Source organism: Phyllobates terribilis, unplaced genomic scaffold, assembly GCF_046119375.1.
Source record: "Phyllobates terribilis strain yellow unplaced genomic scaffold, ASM4611937v1 Scaffold_4__5_contigs__length_816908805, whole genome shotgun sequence".
NCBI lineage: Eukaryota > Metazoa > Chordata > Amphibia > Anura > Dendrobatidae > Phyllobates > Phyllobates terribilis.
The window spans coordinates 404,248,818-404,266,957 of NW_027362764.1; the positions used below are offsets into that span (position 1 = coordinate 404,248,818).

An 18,140-nucleotide genomic window follows, 5' to 3' on the forward strand; every position below is an offset into this window, starting at 1 on the left:
TTTTGATATAATTTGTACCTGTTTTTTGGTTTATTTATTCACAAATACAAAAATAAATAACCAGCAGTTATAGTCAAAATGTTACGTCAGAGAAACACACACTTGTCCAAAAAAAAAAAAAAATCTGAACTCTTGTTTTATTTTCACTTACAAATGATTATGGTATTCATTTGCGCAGTACAGTTCACTCTTGACTGGAGGATGGACTACACTTTTTATACACTAAATACATCAGCATTCCCATCACCCCCCGCATCAGTCAATTTCTGTGTTTTTTACTTCATAATCAAAATGTTTGATTTTTACTATTTTACGAGAATCAGAAAGCAGATTTTTCACTGTTAATTTTTTCTTTCAGTGCTTGGGGGCGAATCCTTTCCTAACCCCATCAGGAGAGAATTATATGGTCAATGTACAACCTATGTAGTGGAATTAAGTGTGTGGAAAATTAAAACCAGACCACCATTAATTTTTCAACACATTTCTATTTTCAAATACATAAATACTGATACTAATAGATGAGTGGCAGTGGAAAGTTTAGTGTAGCCACACAAGGGTGTACAGCACTCATCTTCATTTGTGCTTAAACAATAGAGTTATTCACTCAAGGTTTACGACAACCCTGATTTCTCAGTCAGATAACATGATATAAATAAGACACAATGGTTTGTTTGTTTTTTGTACCTTTGGCCTCTTCAATACCTGGATAACCTTAGACCCATAACAGTGGAGGATTACGTAAACATTATTACTGCAGATGGTAGAAATAACAGCCATATCGCCCTCCACCATTAGTAATTTAAGAACTCTTGCAGTAAGGTTTGGTATTGTCCAGAAGAATTATCATTTAGGTCCAAATCACAGAATTTCCATAGATTTATTTATGGATACTAATTATCCAGATTTTACCCAAATAATGTACCAAAAAAATCCAGCAAAACAACAAGGAAACAATACAAAGAATTAAAGTTGTCTGGTCTAAGAACCAAAATCTTCAGTTACTATGACTGCAGACTGCCAATTGTGACAGTATGTGCTTCACACACTATCACAAGTCCTCCATATCTCCTGTGCGAGTGGGCAATTTGCACGCTTGGAAGGACGTACCATTTAGTGTAACCAAGCTTCTCTATTCTCGTCTGTTGAGAGAAGCCGGATGAGCTTAATCAGCACGTGATCACAAATATGCAAGTCTCATACATGCGATCAAGTTATAGCCCACTCGCATGCGGCATGAAGGATAATCGTGAAGGTGGCAATCGCACATGAATTGACAGTCACACCGTTCGAATGCAGACTTTGCTTTTTTAGAACTGCCAACCCCTTTAAGGTGAGGAAAAAAAATAGTTTGTGGGAAGAAAAACCCTCCTGCTTATGTTGTCATAAGCATTGTGTTTAGGTAGACAGGCCTTACACGTCTTGTGTTTTTATTTCTACTAAAAGCAAAAAACACATTGCTCCCAATACCAGCACCAACAAGTCCTAGAACTTTTGCGGTCCTTTTATGTATATTTTTATATTTGTAACAATTTTCCTACACAGAAACTGTTGCCAGTGTTTGGGCCTACTGATAGTTCATAGTGATGGCTGAGCCTTGTACAGTGCTCCTGCCAATGTTCTTCCAAGTATCTTTAGAACCACTTGGAATTATTTATGGAGAGTTTGGAAACTGTCTGTTAAATGATGCTACTGGCCACTCTTTTGTGATTGTTTGCAGTTTCCTCTCCCAGTACATTTTCTTTTTGTTCAGGATCTCCATTTTTATTCGGTGTTCGACCTCAGCCATTTCACATTCACGCTCGATCTGTTGCACTTTAGCCACATGCACCTCATTCATCTGAATTAACTGCAGCTGGAGGATAGACATCTGCTGATGATGCTCCTCCTCATGCATCTTTGTCAGAATGCCATTCTGTGGTGGTTTGCTCCTATAGGTCCTGTTAGCAGTTATTCTTGCACTGGAGCAGGAGGGTGATGCCAGATTTCCTTGGCATTTCTGCATGTTGACTAGATTAGACTTTTCAGGTGAATACATGTCTCTTTCCGGGATGACATAGGATTCTAGGTAATAAACAGACATATTACAATTAAACTTATGTATTTACAGTCTCTGAAATGTGCTCCTTTTAACAATACCGATTCTGCATAGAATTAAAACATGTGAATGCAACAGTATGATTATTTTTGTTGTGCTGTTAATTTATATGTCTTAACTGATGAGTCTATCTTAAACAGAACCTGTCAGTCAATTCATGCTGTACCCAGGCAGCATTAATCAGAAACTGCATGGTTGCAGCCAAGTATGTTTTTCCCTGAAACACTCCAACATTTCAGAGAAAAACTTTAAAATTCCTGTTGGGGCCATTTTTTCTTGATATCTGATTTCACTTATTAGTGGGTGCTGGCATATTTGCCCCAGGTATAAAGTAAATACAGACTCCTGGCTGCACGGCAAAGCTGATCGGTGTCTGTCGGGGTAGTGTCACGATTCCTCTGCTCAGTGTGTCCTGAATGCAGCGAGTCACAGCTCAGTCATCCAATTTAGTGCAGGGGAGTGCTGAGTTGTCGGTATTTTGATAGATAGCTCAGCCATCCAATCTGAGACTCTAGGAGGTCCTGAGCTTCTTTCAGGAGTTCCCGGTTGTAAATGATTACCCAGCTACTTCGCTAAACTATCAGCTCCAGATCTTTGCCAATCCTAGCATTTACTCGGTGGTTATTTGCCTTGAGTTCCTTTGCTCTGTTTAACTATTGCTGCCTAACCCTGGCCCTTGGTCTCACCATCCTTTTACCTAGTCTCTTTGCTCTGATCAGCTATCTTCCTGGTATTCTGACCTTGGACCTTTACCTGCCTACGCCTTTGTCTTTTCCCTGTTGTTTACTACGTGCCCTCTTGGTATCTGACCCCTGAACAACTGACTACCCTACCTCATGGCTAGTCCGCGAGTAGTGACTAGCGTAACGTGTGTTTTTCCTGAAGTGTCTTCTGTGATTGGGTTTTAACAATATTGATATGAAAACAGAACATTCAAATTCCGCTCCATAATAAGAATGAAAAACTTCCGTATTTTTCGGACTATAAGACGCACTTTTTTCCTCAAATTTTGGAGGAAAATGGGGGGGTGCGTCTTATAGTCCGAATGTGGGGGGGGGGGGGGTATAATATATATATATATATATATATATATATATATATATATATATATATATATATATATATATATATATATATATATATATATATATATATATATATATATATATATATATATATATATATAGTGTGGGGAGAGCGGTATTGGTGGAGGAGCGGGGCACAGGAGGCAGCAGCCGCCCGCTGCAGCCTACACTGTCCCCGCTGCTAAAGAAAATGAATATTCACTGCTGCCCACGCCCATGGGACGTGGGGAGCACTGAATATTCATGCTCCTTAATAGCGGTATACAGTGTAGCCTAGTTGCGCTGCGGCTCCTGCTGCTGCCGGCTATCTCCTGTGCCCGCTGTTAAAGGGCATGAATATTCAACCTCTCCACGCCCATGGGCGTGGGGAGGGGGTGAATATTCATGCCTTTTAATGAGCGGGCACAGGAGATAGCCGGCAGCAGCAGGAGCCGCAGCGCGGCTCTGCTGTGTGCCGGCTATGAAGGAGAGTGAAGTCACTGCTCCCCGCGCACACAGACCCGGCATGGGAAGCAGTGACTTCCGGCAGCTGATCTCTCCTTGTGAGCCGTGCATGGCAGTGACGTCATGCGCGGCTCACATGGAGAGATCAGTGCTGGCAGACAGGACGCAGCGCTGGAGGAGAGAAGAGAGGCGAGTAGCAGTGTGTTTTTTTTTTTTTATGTGCAGCATGATGGGGATTAGGGGGACCATGCATACCAGGATAAGGATGAGGGGTGCCATGCATACCAGGATAAGGATGAGGGGTGCCATGCATACCAGGATAAAGATGAGGGGTGCCATGCATACCAGGATAAGGATGGGGACCACTTATATATCCCCCCCCCTTCCTTTTATACCAGGATGGGGGATATTGTCAGAATTGGGGGACTTTACCCCTATACCAGTGTCAGCAGAAGACCCCCTCCCCCTTAAAAGTGCATCATGACCACATTTTTTGCTTAAATTTTTATTTTTTTATTTTCCTTCTCTAAAACCTAGGTGCGTCTTATGGTCCGAAAAATACGGTAAGTTATAGTTAAACTTTAGAATGTAAGAATAATCCGCTTGATGAGGTATTAATATAAGATCTTACATGAACCAAATGGTTGTGTGTGCTAGAGGAATGTAAAGAAGAAAGGAAGGATGAAAGAGAAAGAATGGGAAGGAAAAGGAGGTGGGGAAAAAAAAAAAAAACACTACTTATTGAAGCCAGCACTTAGAGGAGACCACATCTACCACAACATTCTATTTTAAGTACTGCTTTCTGACATCCATATGGTCAGGTCTTTCCCTTCCCTTCACTGAATAATATCCAACATGTCCATTGGTGATATAAACCTTTGAGGCGATTATGTTTTTGCATTGTTTTTATAGGATGGTGGTACCCTCCAAGCAGAGACTGCCAGAAGAATGGACCTGTCCCTTATCTTAGCTCCTTTCGAAGGCTGAAACAGTTAAAATACAAAACATTTGCACAGCAAGTCATTTGTGACATTGCTGTGTATGTTTATTCTATTTGGCATTTTTGTTGCATTTTTTTTTAGGTTGGTTCCAGGCATATTATGCCTGAAAAAGATGTGCACATACTGTAAGGACAAAATGACAGTCTTTCCTGGCAAGCACATGATTGCTGGGTATGGAGAAGGAAGTGCTGTAAGCACTTTGTAATATGTATACACAGCGCTCCTTCAGGGCAGCCTTCTCTATAGGGAGTCCGTCTGTGTCTTAGACTATGTGCCCACGCTGCGGAAATGAAGCAGAAATTTTCTGCATGTCCTCTCCCGGATAAACGCATGCGGAGTTGCCTTGCGTTTTTTTATTGCACTGCAAAGGCAATTCCACTTGCGGAAACGCAAAATTAATGAACATGCTGCGGATTTTTCCCCGCAGCATAAACGCTGCGGAAAAATCCGCAGCATGGGCGTTGAACTAGCGTAATCACTTTGGGGACCATGGGGGGCGGATAACATAGCGTTTCTCAAGCGTTTACGCTGCGGAAATTCCGCAGCATATCTGCTTGAAAAACGCTACGTGGGCACTTAGCCTTACAGCCGGTTTCCCGCTCCTGCATAATCTTAAAGCAGCTGCTTATTATACAGTGATGTTTTAGAGCAGGGTTCCCCAACTCCGGTCCTCAAGGCCCACCAACAGGTCATATTTTCAGGATTTCCTTAGTGTTGCTCAGGTGATGGAATTATTGCCTGTGCAGGTGATGTAATTATCACCTGTGCAATACGAAGGAAATCCTGAAAACATGCCCTGTTGGTGGGCCTTGAGGACTGGAGTTGGGGAACCCTGTTTTAGAGCATCATTGCAGAATACGTGGACAACCCTGACATTTCAAGGCTATGGGTCGACAAGAAATTAAGAGTGCTTTTGGGAAACATTTATCGATACCGTCTAATGGTTATGCAACCCATGCACATTAGACTAATGTAGGCTGAACTAGCAGGCAATCTTGTGTGTGAGGGACTCTAGACTCTCCCTGACGTGATTTTGAATGTCAGAAAAATCTGGCATGTCAAATTTCGGATTGATTTTTTTTTTTTTCATGACAAGTTAAGTTCACCACCAGAGAAGGCTGTTAGCAGCTCCCTGAACACAGGACTGCTCGCCGAGAGAATGCTCCTGATTATGAAGGAGTGAAGAGACACAGCTGCTGGCCGCATGATGTGCCAAACCAACAGCTGACAATATCTATTGTGTATGGGGCCTTAGTGCACCCTTCGACTACACAGTATTTAAATGTGCCAGATTTATTGTAGTGGTTCCTGCTGTTTGATAAGTCTGTCATTTTAAGATTGTCTAGTATTTTTGTTTTTTTGGGGGGAGGGAGTCTTTTCTGGTCTTTTCTAGATTAACTTTTATCAACATTTTGTTTGGCACATTACTAGAGTGAGTAAATGTGCCACTAAAAAAATGTTTTTAATTGAAACTACAGCAAATAGTCCATTTTATCAATGGAAAAATGGCATTACAAAAAAAGTAATTTAAAAAATACATCTATTAGATATTTTCAATAGCATTTTTCAGCAAGATTCTAACTTTACAGTTCCCCTGAGCAGACAATATTGACAAATGAAATGCAACACATTTAGCTTGGATCTTGCAAAAGGGCAAGAAAGGAAATAATTTCTATCTGCTCATATTTGCAGCACTGTGTACAGATATGACAACTTTATAGGTATCCTATATTTTTTTTTTTCTTAACAATTCACCCAGTATTTATCCTTTGCTACAAAAAAATTTTTATTTGGTCTTAAGTCAACTGATTTTTCATGGCCTGGCTTATGGCCCCATATAAACATTAGTCTAATGCCTGCCGAACAAGCGGATAAACAGGTTTGGCAGCTTCTTCTGATGGCTCACCGGGGAAAGGAGGTTTCGGGTTGTCAGATTTCAAACTGCTGATTCTCTAGTTCTTTGAGTTAAGCTGCTGCTATAGGAGTCTATTAGTGGCTCTTATCAAGAACACAGCACTGCTCAGCAGAATGAGCGCTCCTGTGTATGGGAGAGTTGGGTGACAGATCGAGCGCTCCTGTGTATGGGAGAGTTGGGTGACAGATCGAGCGCTCCTGTGTATGGGAGAGTTGGGTGACAGATCGAGCGCTCCTGTGTATGGGAGAGTTGGGTGACAGATCGAGCGCTCCTGTGTATGGGAGAGTTGGGTGACAGATCGAGCGCTCCTGTGTATGGGAGAGTTGGGTGACAGATCGAGCGCTCCTGTGTATGGGAGAGTTGGGTGACAGATCGAGCGCTCCTGTGTATGGGAGAGTTGGGTGACAGATCGAGCGCTCCTGTGTATGGGAGAGTTGGGTGACAGATCGAGCGCTCCTGTGTATGGGAGAGTTGGGTGACAGATCGAGCGCTCCTGTGTATGGGAGAGTTGGGTGACAGATCGAGCGCTCCTGTGTATGGGAGAGTTGGGTGACAGATCGAGCGCTCCTGTGTATGGGAGAGTTGGGTGACAGATCGAGCGCTCCTGTGTATGGGAGAGTTGGGTGACAGATCGAGCGCTCCTGTGTATGGGAGAGTTGGGTGACAGATCGAGCGCTCCTGTGTATGGGAGAGTTGGGTGACAGATCGAGCGCTCCTGTGTATGGGAGAGTTGGGTGACAGATCGAGCGCTCCTGTGTATGGGAGAGTTGGGTGACAGATCGAGCGCTCCTGTGTATGGGAGAGTTGGGTGACAGATCGAGCGCTCCTGTGTATGGGAGAGTTGGGTGACAGATCGAGCGCTCCTGTGTATGGGAGAGTTGGGTGACAGATCGAGCGCTCCTGTGTATGGGAGAGTTGGGTGACAGATCGAGCGCTCCTGTGTATGGGAGAGTTGGGTGACAGATCGAGCGCTCCTGTGTATGGGAGAGTTGGGTGACAGATCGAGCGCTCCTGTGTATGGGAGAGTTGGGTGACAGATCGAGCGCTCCTGTGTATGGGAGAGTTGGGTGACAGATCGAGCGCTCCTGTGTATGGGAGAGTTGGGTGACAGATCGAGCGCTCCTGTGTATGGGAGAGTTGGGTGACAGATCGAGCGCTCCTGTGTATGGGAGAGTTGGGTGACAGATCGAGCGCTCCTGTGTATGGGAGAGTTGGGTGACAGATCGAGCGCTCCTGTGTATGGGAGAGTTGGGTGACAGATCGAGCGCTCCTGTGTATGGGAGAGTTGGGTGACAGATCGAGCGCTCCTGTGTATGGGAGAGTTGGGTGACAGATCGAGCGCTCCTGTGTATGGGAGAGTTGGGTGACAGATCGAGCGCTCCTGTGTATGGGAGAGTTGGGTGACAGATCGAGCGCTCCTGTGTATGGGAGAGTTGGGTGAGAGATCTTTTGGCTCAGCTGATCATTTGTCCAGCTGCTATCGTAAAGTGCATAGGGAGATTAGGCTGCTTTTAACACAACCGTGGTTTGAGGTCTGGCATCTGATCAGGATGTGAGAACTGGATGCTGTTTTCCTAAATCAAACACGACAGCCTTCACTCAGGAGTATGAACTAAAAAAAATGGAAGTTTGAAACTGGTTTATAAGGGTGGCAGCAGCAGTCAAGTAAGTGACATGTTCTCTTCATTGTGCACAAGGTACAGCCCTATATATTTTGTAGTAGCTGTTCCGTTATTATAGCTTACTCCCATTAAAGTGAGTGGGACTTGGCTGCAATACCAAGAACACATCCTTCTAAAACTAAGGAGTTGCGGATACTTCAAGCTGAGGTGACAAACCCTGTCCAGTTTTGTTGGGCCAGAGCACCTCTAATACTGTAAAGTGTAGGAATTATTTTTGTAATCCATAAAAGATGGTGGTCTTGTGTACTCTAGTAAAATTGACCTGGTAACATAATTCTACAGCTCATTACACGTATGGCTATAGCAATTTTTTTTTAAGATTTTAGTGGTGGAAAAAAAATCTTAGTTAAAAATAAATCATGTTAAAGTGTTGGCATTTCTGAGACCTGTAATGTTTTTCACTTTTTTTCAGTGTATGGAGCCAGGTGAGGGTTTATTTTTACGCTTTTATCAATACTCTTTTGGGGTACATACAACATATTGTTAATTTTAGGGGGACTGCAGTGGCTGAAATGACAAATCTTGCAGTTTGACTTTTTCTTTTTGGCATTCAACATACGGTTTAAAAAACTTTAGTTTTTTATAAAATAGACTTATGGAAGTGGATGCCAATTAGGTCTTATTTTTTAAACTTCCTAATTTTATAACTTGGAAAAAGGGAAGTGATTTAAAATGTTCGTTTGTTTTTGTTCATTTGTTTTTAAGAGAACTTTGAACCTGCAATTCTCTAGTCGCTTACAGTATACACTAATACCATAGTATTGCAGTGTATACCGTATAAACTGTGGTCTTCTATGAAGTTCATCCTGTGGCTGAAGGTCATATGGGAGGCCAATGGAAACCAATGATAACGCTTTTTAACCTCTTCACGACATGACCAATTTCAGTAGTTACGTTTTTGTTTTTTCTTCCCAGACCCATAACTTTTAATTTGGTGTCTACATAGACATATGAGGACTTTTTTGCGGAACAAGTTGTACTTTTGAATGAGACCATTCATTTTTCATGTGTACTAGAAAACAATAAAAAAAAAATCCAAGTGGGGAGAAGTTGTGAAAAAAAACAAAACCGCAATTCTGACTTTTTTGCTGATTGTTTTTACGGTCTACATTTTGTGGTAAAAATGAGCCTACAATATGATTCTGCTCATCAGTACGATTACGGCGATACCAAATATGTCCAGGTTTGTGTTTTTGTTTTTTTTATATATTTAAAAAAAAAAAAATCTGAAGTTTGAAAAGTTTTTTTGGCGTTGTCAACACCATCTTCAGAGACCCCTGACATGTTCATTTTTCGGTCAATGGAGCTTTGTCAGATGACGTTTTTACCACAAAAACGCTGTAGCAAGCAGCAATCCCAAAAAAAAAAAAAAAATAAATATTTTTTACATTTTGGCGTTCTTGAATTTTTTTTTTTCCCCATTTACTGTGTTTACTGATTGGACTTTTCTAAATGTGAGGATACCACCTGTGTATTTATTTATCTTAATTTTTAATGGAGGTAAAGTGGGGTGATTTCAATTTTATTTTTTTTATTTTTTTTTTTTTTTTTACATTTTTCATGCCCTTAGGGTACTTGAATATGCAATTCTCTGATTGCTTGCACTATATACAGCAATGCCATTGCTGCATATATTAAAAATCATGGTCTCCTTTGATGCCCGGCCACAGACAGGGTTTCAAGGAAGCTCCGTAATGACCAGCACAGAAGTCTTGAACTGGCCCCCGCCTGTCAGGGCAACCTGTAATTATGTCATGGCGATGGGCGCAGAGAATGATGTCCCCCACATCCCGAAACAGTGTTAATGCCGCTGTCACAGTTGACAACGGCATTTAACAGGTTAACAATTGCAGGCAGCGTTTCTCCCCACATGCGATTGTTAGAGGTAGGTACTGGCTGTAACATAAAGCCATTACCTGTCGGGTATGGGGCAGGCTCACCCTGTGAGCCCGCTCCATACACCCGCTTAAACCTTACATATACAGCAGATGTTGTGAAAGGTGTTAAATGCTGCCGTAAGTGGTTGACCATGGCATGAAAATAACATCTAGCGCCAATTGCTGCCGTTACAGGAAGATGGTGGCTGTGCATTACAGCTGGCATCTGCCCTGCATGGAGTGGGCTCAACACATGTTCATTCTGACTGGCTGTAATTCCATGGTTCTTAAGATCAATGTAGAGTCAAACATTGTTCAACCTAGGACGGATCTAATCTGAAAATTCATCACACAAAGAACCTTTTCATGAGGAACATGAAAATTAAAAATCTGACATACTGATGCTGGACTATAGAATATATAGCTATTATCTAGGTGGAGGGGCATTCAGCTGTTGAGGGGATACATAATATAGTGGGAACAGCATTTAAATCTCAACATTTGATTCTTTGATTTGTTTTCTTATTGCTACGTCCATGTCTTTATAAATAAGCCTGCAATAAACCTGTACAGTTAATATTTATCTGCAGCATGTGGCTTGCATCAACCAAATCCAATGCTTTTTTTGGGGACACCAGGTAGGATATGGTACCTTGAAGGTTAATTGTTATTATACCAATGATTAAGACCTGTGGCAACAGGACGCTTTGATTTTTAACTTGTGGTTTCAGAAAAGTACTACTACGAATAAGGACCATATGCTTGTTCTTAAACATAGCACCATTATACAGGATAGTGTAGTCAGAACATAACTACACCAAAACACAGGGTCACTGAACTAGAGCATATACACTCCAACACCACTGCAATACCGGGAAGGAAAGGTGGTGGAATTGTGGGAATCAGAGGCTCAATAGACATGATTATGATGTGCAAATAATGAAAACAAATTTCAAAACACTGATTTGTTCAGTGTCAAATATGAATGGCAAGCCCAGAAATACACACACTTAAAGGGGTTTTCCCACAAACAAAAGTTCATTTTAATAATTGTCTGTGTCTGACCGTGTATAGTGCATACCACATTACCTGGGCAGGGGGGAGCAAAAGACAATACAGACATTACAGCAGGGGATCACAGAGGATTCATTTTGGGAGGTAAAATATTTCACTGCCTGTTTTTAAACAATATTTTACCTCATAAAATGAATCCTCTGCGATCCCCTGCTGTAATGTCTGTATTGTCTTTTGCTTCCTCCCCTGCAAGTGAGTTGTGCTATGTTCCGTACACTGACAGACACAGCCATGGATTAAAATGAATTTTTCTTCATGGGAAAACCTCTTTAGGCTGTGTGCCCACGATGCGTTTAAGCAATTCCGCTGCAGAAACGCTTAAACGCTTGGTAGAAGGCCTGCCATGTTCCCCAATGATAATCCGCATGTGCTGTGCACATTCTGCAGAAATTTCCGCAGCGGATTATTATTGCGGAAAAAAACGCAGCACTACCAATTATTTTGCGTAATCGCTGTGTTTTCGTCACCATTGACTTGCATTAGAACACATGGAATCCGCATCACTACATCTGTACATGCAGAATCCATGCGTTTCAATGTGCGGAAGGTACCCGGGTCTGGAGAATGAGACTCTCCTCCGGACTCGGGTACCATAGAACCTGTAAAAAAAAAATATATATATTATACTTACCTTCTGATGGCCCCCCCGGTCTCCTTGTCTCGGCTTGCCGGCAGCTCGCAGTGGACTCAAGAACCGGCTATGACGTCATTTAGTCATGTGACAGGTCACATGACCGCTGACGTCGGCAGGTCCTTTAGTCTACCGCGAGCTGCCGGCAAGCCAAGACAAAGACACTGGGGGCCATCAAAAGGCAAGTATAATATTCATTTTTTACCATTCTTTTATGGTCACACTATATAAATCCATGCCGGTTGCATGGATTTATATAGTGTGAACAAATTGACAAGCACTTTCCAAGTGATGCTAAAAATCGCTTGAAAAGCGCTTGACAACCCGCATGCGGAAATGCATGTGAAGAACGCTTCACATCCGCATGTCCCTGGCAGGAAAAACGCATGTACAATCCGCATGCGTTTTTTCTGCCAGAGATGCAGAAATGCTCAGGAAAAATCCAGAGCATTTCAGCATCGTGGGCACATAGCCTTAAGATGCCTTAGCATGCAGTCAATGAATAATGGTTGTCTGAAAAATGTTCTGCCATGCTGCAAGCATTTGGGTACACAAACCATCAAGATCCTCTGCTCGCAGCTCCCTTTGGAATTGATGACCAATGACATCCCATATGTGCTCAATGGGAAGAGAGTCTGGAGCTGCCGGAGGCCATGGTAACAGGATTAGGTCACACACCCACAGTAACACAAGCAACATGCGGCTTGGCGTTGTGGATAAACGGCTTCTAGAACACTGAAATGGCTGTACCCCTGGATAAATAACCAAATCAGGTTAATGCTGAGCTGTTCTTGTACCAGGAATGACGTACAGAGGAATCTGGCTACAACAAATTGCCTCCGCACATGACAAACCTGGGAGTAGGATCAGTGTGACATTCCCTTAAGAAGTCCTATTCATGCTATTGCCACGTGGTCGCTATTTGGAGAGGCCTAGCTCTTCAGCGAGGAGTCCTGCTTTTGTCAATAAGACAAGACATTGGCCTGGAGACGAAATAGGCAGAACATTTTTGAGACCACCACTAATAACTAGTGTTGAGCGAGTATTTATAGCTGCTCGGTGATATGGTTGAATCGCTCCCGTGTACATGATTTGCAACTGTTTGACAGCTTTATTACATGTGAGGAATGTCTATTTGTTACACATTCCTCACATGTAATAAAGCTGTCAAACAGTTGTAAATCATGCACATGGGAGCGATTCAAACATAACACCGAGCAGCTGTAACTACTCGCCCGAGCATACTCACTCAACACTACTAATAACCTTTTGATAACATTCCAGGGCGAGCAAGTATGTGTATTTACGTGCTAGGTACTCATACTTTACACTGAATAAATCAAAAAGGTTTTGAAAACTTTGTTTCTATTTTTTCAAAATTTGCATATCAATAACATGTCAGTCATTCCTGTGATTTACATAATTCCACTATTTTTCCCCTCTTTGGTTTTGCAATTTCAATGTTGAGGCCTATATTCTGTATATATGAAGACCCATAAATTCAATTGACATGTTAGAGATTGATATTTTTTTTACTCTGTTCAGTAATATGTTTAATAAACAAAGGTGACCAATTTCAGTCAAATCCACACATACATTTCTGAAAATATTACCCTTTTTTATGCTGTTGGGGGAAGTTCCGTCTGCACACACTGAGTCAGTCACAGACACATTTCTTATTGGTTCTGTCTGGATCTTTCCCTGTTCATCAATGAGTATTTCTAGGTCTCCTTTGTGGAAAGCTATAGAATAGTAAATACATGGAACATAACTAAAATAATATGTGCTATCCTAATATATAGTAATCATTATATTAGTGCACTTTTGTTTTTAGATTCAGTATACAATTGTGAATGGAACAGAAGAGATATTGTACAGTATTTGCCAGAAGTTTTGAAATAGACACAAATTTTGGTTTTCACAGTTTGTTGCTGCAGTTTTTATACTGGCAATTTGCATCATCATCTCTAGATTGTTAGGAAAAGTAATCAGATGAATTACAAAAAATATATACAAGCATTTCCTTGCCATGACAGTGATCTTATACAAACACCATTTCCACTGCATTTCAGCTCTGCCACAAAAAGACCTCCTTACATCATTTCAGGGATTTTGTTAGTTCAGATGCAGCCCCCCGTCAACTGCCCAGGACATCTAGAAAAAAAATTGCTCTGTCATGAAAAGATGAGCCCTATCTGTGTCAGGCCAATTGTAAAGCAACTTCTACCCATTTGTGTGTGGGAATGATTTTCATCCAAAGGAGTGGGCTCGTTAAACATTTTGCTTAACACCACTGCCCTAAAAGAATTGCATCTCACATACTCCATGAGAAACTTCTCCCAACAATCCAGGAGCAATTTGGTGATGAAGAATGCTTTTTCCAGTCCCATGTCACAAGGAAAAAGTGATAACCAAGTGGCTCAATGAACAAAATATTGAAATGTTGAGTCCATGGGTACGCAACGCCCCATTGGGCAATCCCATTGAGAATCTGTGAGCAATCCTCAAAAAAGTGGGTGGACAAACAAAAATACAGAAATTGTGATAAATTCCAAGCACTACTTAGAAAATAATGGGTTGCCCTCAGTCAGGATTTGGCCCAGAAGTGGATATCCAACATGCCAGGGACAATTGGCATTAGTCTTGAAAAATAAGGCTCAACACTGTATGGGTCCAGATTCATAGTTGCTTTTGCACTTTAGGGGTGTGTGTGTGTGTGTGTGTGTGTGTGTGTGTGTGTGTGTGTGTGTGTGTGTGTGTGTGTGTGTGTGTGTGGGGGTTCTCATTTGCACTCCATTTATTCTTTTTTTTGGTCTATTTTATAATGAGTTTGCCTGTTTTATTTAGTTTTCTGCTTTGTGGGGAATTTAGCTAGTCCAGATTATTTTGCCTGATTCTGCAACTTTTTAAAAAGTCGCAATTGATGAGTGTTGAAACTTCACTTCTCGCCCCGATGTACACTGCTCAAAAAAATAAAGGGATCACTTAAACAGAATATAACTCCAAGTAAATGAAACTTCTGTGAAATCAAACTGTCCACTTAGGAAGCAACACTGATTGACAATCAATTTCACATGCTGTTGTGCAAATGGAATAGACAATAGATGGAAATTATTGGCAATGATCAAGACACCCTCAATAAAGGAGTGGTTCTGCAGGTGGGGACCACAGACCACATCTCAGTACCAATGCTTTCTGGCTGATGTTTTGGTCACTTTTGAATGTTGGTTGTGCTTTCACACTCGTGGTAGCATGAGACGGACTCTACAACCCACAGAAGCTGCTCAGGTAGTGCAGCGCATCCAGGATGGCACATCAATGCGAGCTGTGGCAAGGAGGTTTGCTGTGTCTGTCAACGTAGTGTCCATAGCCTGGAGGCGCTATCAGGAGACAGGCCAGTACACCAGGAGACGTGGAGGGGGCCAGAGGAGGGCAACAACTCAACAGCAGGACTGCTACCTCCGCCTTTGTGCAAGGAGGAACAGGAGGAGCCCTGCAAAATGACCTCCAGCAGGCCACAAATGTGCATGTGTCTGCACAAACGGTTAGAAACCGACTCTATGAGGGTGGTATGAGGGCCCGACGTCCACAGATGGGGGTTGTGCTCACAGCCCAACACCGTGCAGGAAGCTTGGCATTTGCCACAGAACACCAGGATTGGCAAAGTCGACACTGGCGCCCTGTGCTCTTCACAGATGAAAGCAGGTTCAGACTGAGCACATGTGACAGACATGAGAGTCTGGAGATGCCGTGGAGAGCGATCTGCTGCCTGCAACATCCTTCAGCATGGCCGGTTTGGCAGTGGATCAGTAATGGTGTGGGGTGGCATTTCTTTGGAGGGCCGCACAGCCCTCCATGTGCTCACCAGAGGTAGTCTGAATGCCATTAGGTACAGAGATGAGATCCTCAGACCCCTTGTGAGACCATATGCTGGTGCAGTTGGCCCTGGGTTCCTCCTAATGCAGCTCAATGCCAGACCTCATGTGGCTGGAGTGTGTCAGCAGTTCCTGCAAGATGAAGGCATTGAAGCTATGGACTGGCCCGCCCGTTCCCCAGACCTGAATCCGATTGAGCACATCTGAGACATCATGTCTCACTCCATCCACCAACGTCACGTCACGTCGCACCACAGACTGTCCAGGAGTTGGCAGATGCTTTAGTCCAGGTCTGGGAGGAGATCCCACAGGAGACCATATGCAATATCATCAGGAGCATGCCCAGGCATTGTAGGGAGGTCATACAGACACATGGAGGCCACACAATACTGAGCCTCATTTTGACTTGTTTTAAGGACATTACATCAAAGTTGGATCAGCCTGTAGTGTGTTTTTCCACTTTAATTTTGGGGGTGACTCCAACTCCAGGCCTCCATTGGTTAATAAATTTGATTTCCTTTGATGATTTATGTTATTTTGTGTCAGCACATTCAACTTTGTACAGAACAAAGTATTCAATGAGAATATTTCATTCATTCAGATCTAGGATGTGTTATTTGAGCGCTCCCTTTATTTTTTGAGCAGTGTATTTATTTATTTATTTTTTTGTTAAAAATCATTTAATTAGGGGAATTTTTACATAAACAAGGGAAGGTAAAAGGTAGGGATTACAACAACAAATATGCAATTATGAAATACAATTAAGAACTGAAAATATTTGCAGTAGAGTAAAATAAAACATCAATAATACAATATACTATGTCTACCCCAAAACCTCAAAGGGCAAAGAAAGGGAAAAACGACCAAAGGGAATAAAAAGGAGGGGAGAAAAAGAAGGTGTGAAAAGAAAGAAAATTAGTAAAATGGAAGAATCAGGATAAGAATGGGAAGGGAAGATATAACCTGGGAAGCAGAAAAAAGAAGGGGTAACAATAGTCCACTGAGAAAGTTTAACATGGAAAGACTCCCCCCCCCCACGATGTATTTTTGAGTACATCAGTATTTTGCGCCATTTTACAAAATGTGTGACTTTGGGCGTAAAAAAAAACAGTTCAAGACAGAAACCAGACTTTTTTTTATTTTTTACTATGCACCAAATTCATGAATCGCGTGTGTCAATTAGCTTTTTTTTTGTCATGTGGTATTGCCTATTTTGGAGCCAAATTCTTCAAAGTAACTTAAAAAAATGCAAATGATGAATCGGGGCTGTTGAGTTGTTTCGTAGACAATGTATTTGACAATAAAAGTTTAAAAACGTATGAAATGCTTCTAATTGTACTTCAGTAACCGTAGAAACATTTGACAAAGATTTAAAAACACTGAAGCAACAAACTTTGTGAACACAAAAATTTATCTCACTCAAAACTTTTGGCCATAACTTCATACCTATACAAATGTACTGAAAAAGCTATTTAATTTATGCTCATCTTTTTCATAATAATATATGTGTCTGCATGAAAGTGCAGTATGTACACATACTCCAAATTCACCAAATGATGTCAACTTTCAAGACCAAAATGTACTTTATTAAGGCGGACCGATGTAGAAAATACCCTGAAAAAAGGCTTACTATCAATAAGGCCAGTGGAGAGTATGGTGGCGCAGGGAGTGGAGTGTCCCCAGAGCAATTATTTGGACCTTTAAAGGTACTCCACTGTCTTATAGGTCCATGCATACTGCATTACAGATAGCAACCAAACAACAATATACCTTCATTATTAAATAGGCGTCATCTTGAAAATAAAGCACTCCAAGCACTAAGCTGAAAGCTGCAAGATTTTTTTAAAGGTTATGGTTTTCTATGGTTGGATAGTAAGCTGCAGCATACCAGCAAGAGGTACTTCAGGCTCAACTAGATCAACGAACTGACACTTTTTTATGGCTTATTAGTACTTTTTCTTGTTATTTTCTGCTTTGCTTTTTTTCTTCTTTCTTTCTGGCTAACACAGTCTTGGGAAGATAAATGAAAAGCAAAGTTTGTAAATGAATAAAAAAGGGGTTGTTTCCAGTTTCCTGCCTATAGACTGTTGGCTTTATTTAACATAACTACTGGGTCTCCTACTAAAGGCTTGTGTAAAACTGTATGGGTATGTACAGACAGTTTTTCAAAGAGTCTTTCGAAGCTCCTTTAGGCAATATTCACACATTGCGTTTTTCGCTGCATGATTTTTACATTTTCTTTTTATGCAAACAAAGCTGTTTTTACCATACCATCAGCAGCTATAAGATTTCATTAGTTTCATGCACACACTTCTTCCTGACTGAATTTGAAAACTTCAGTGTTTTTGTAATCTGCAGCATGTCAATTTTTTCAGTGTTTGCTTTCTATGGGTGAAAAAAACGCTGAAATGAGAAAGGGAAGAAATGGCACAAATGTTTACACTGCGTTTATTAAAAATGT

At 41.7% G+C, this 18,140-nt stretch overlaps 1 protein-coding gene across 4 annotated transcripts in view; it reads right to left on the bottom strand.

Moving 5' to 3' along the window:
* MSANTD3 (Myb/SANT DNA binding domain containing 3) overlaps positions 1-18,140 on the bottom strand; it is a 47,805-nt gene continuing 29,665 nt past the window's right edge. For 3 of the 4 annotated variants that reach the window (XM_073678570.1, XM_073678571.1, XM_073678572.1), the window contains exons 4-5: positions 13,418-13,546; positions 1-2,061 (exon numbers count right to left, since the gene is read on the bottom strand). In XM_073678570.1, coding sequence (XP_073534671.1) covers positions 1,652-2,061; positions 13,418-13,546 — 539 coding nt within the window. In that variant the 3' untranslated portion in view covers positions 1-1,651. The remainder of the gene's footprint in view (positions 2,062-13,417; positions 13,547-18,140) is intronic. The other variant, XM_073678573.1, reaches the window with a different exon arrangement.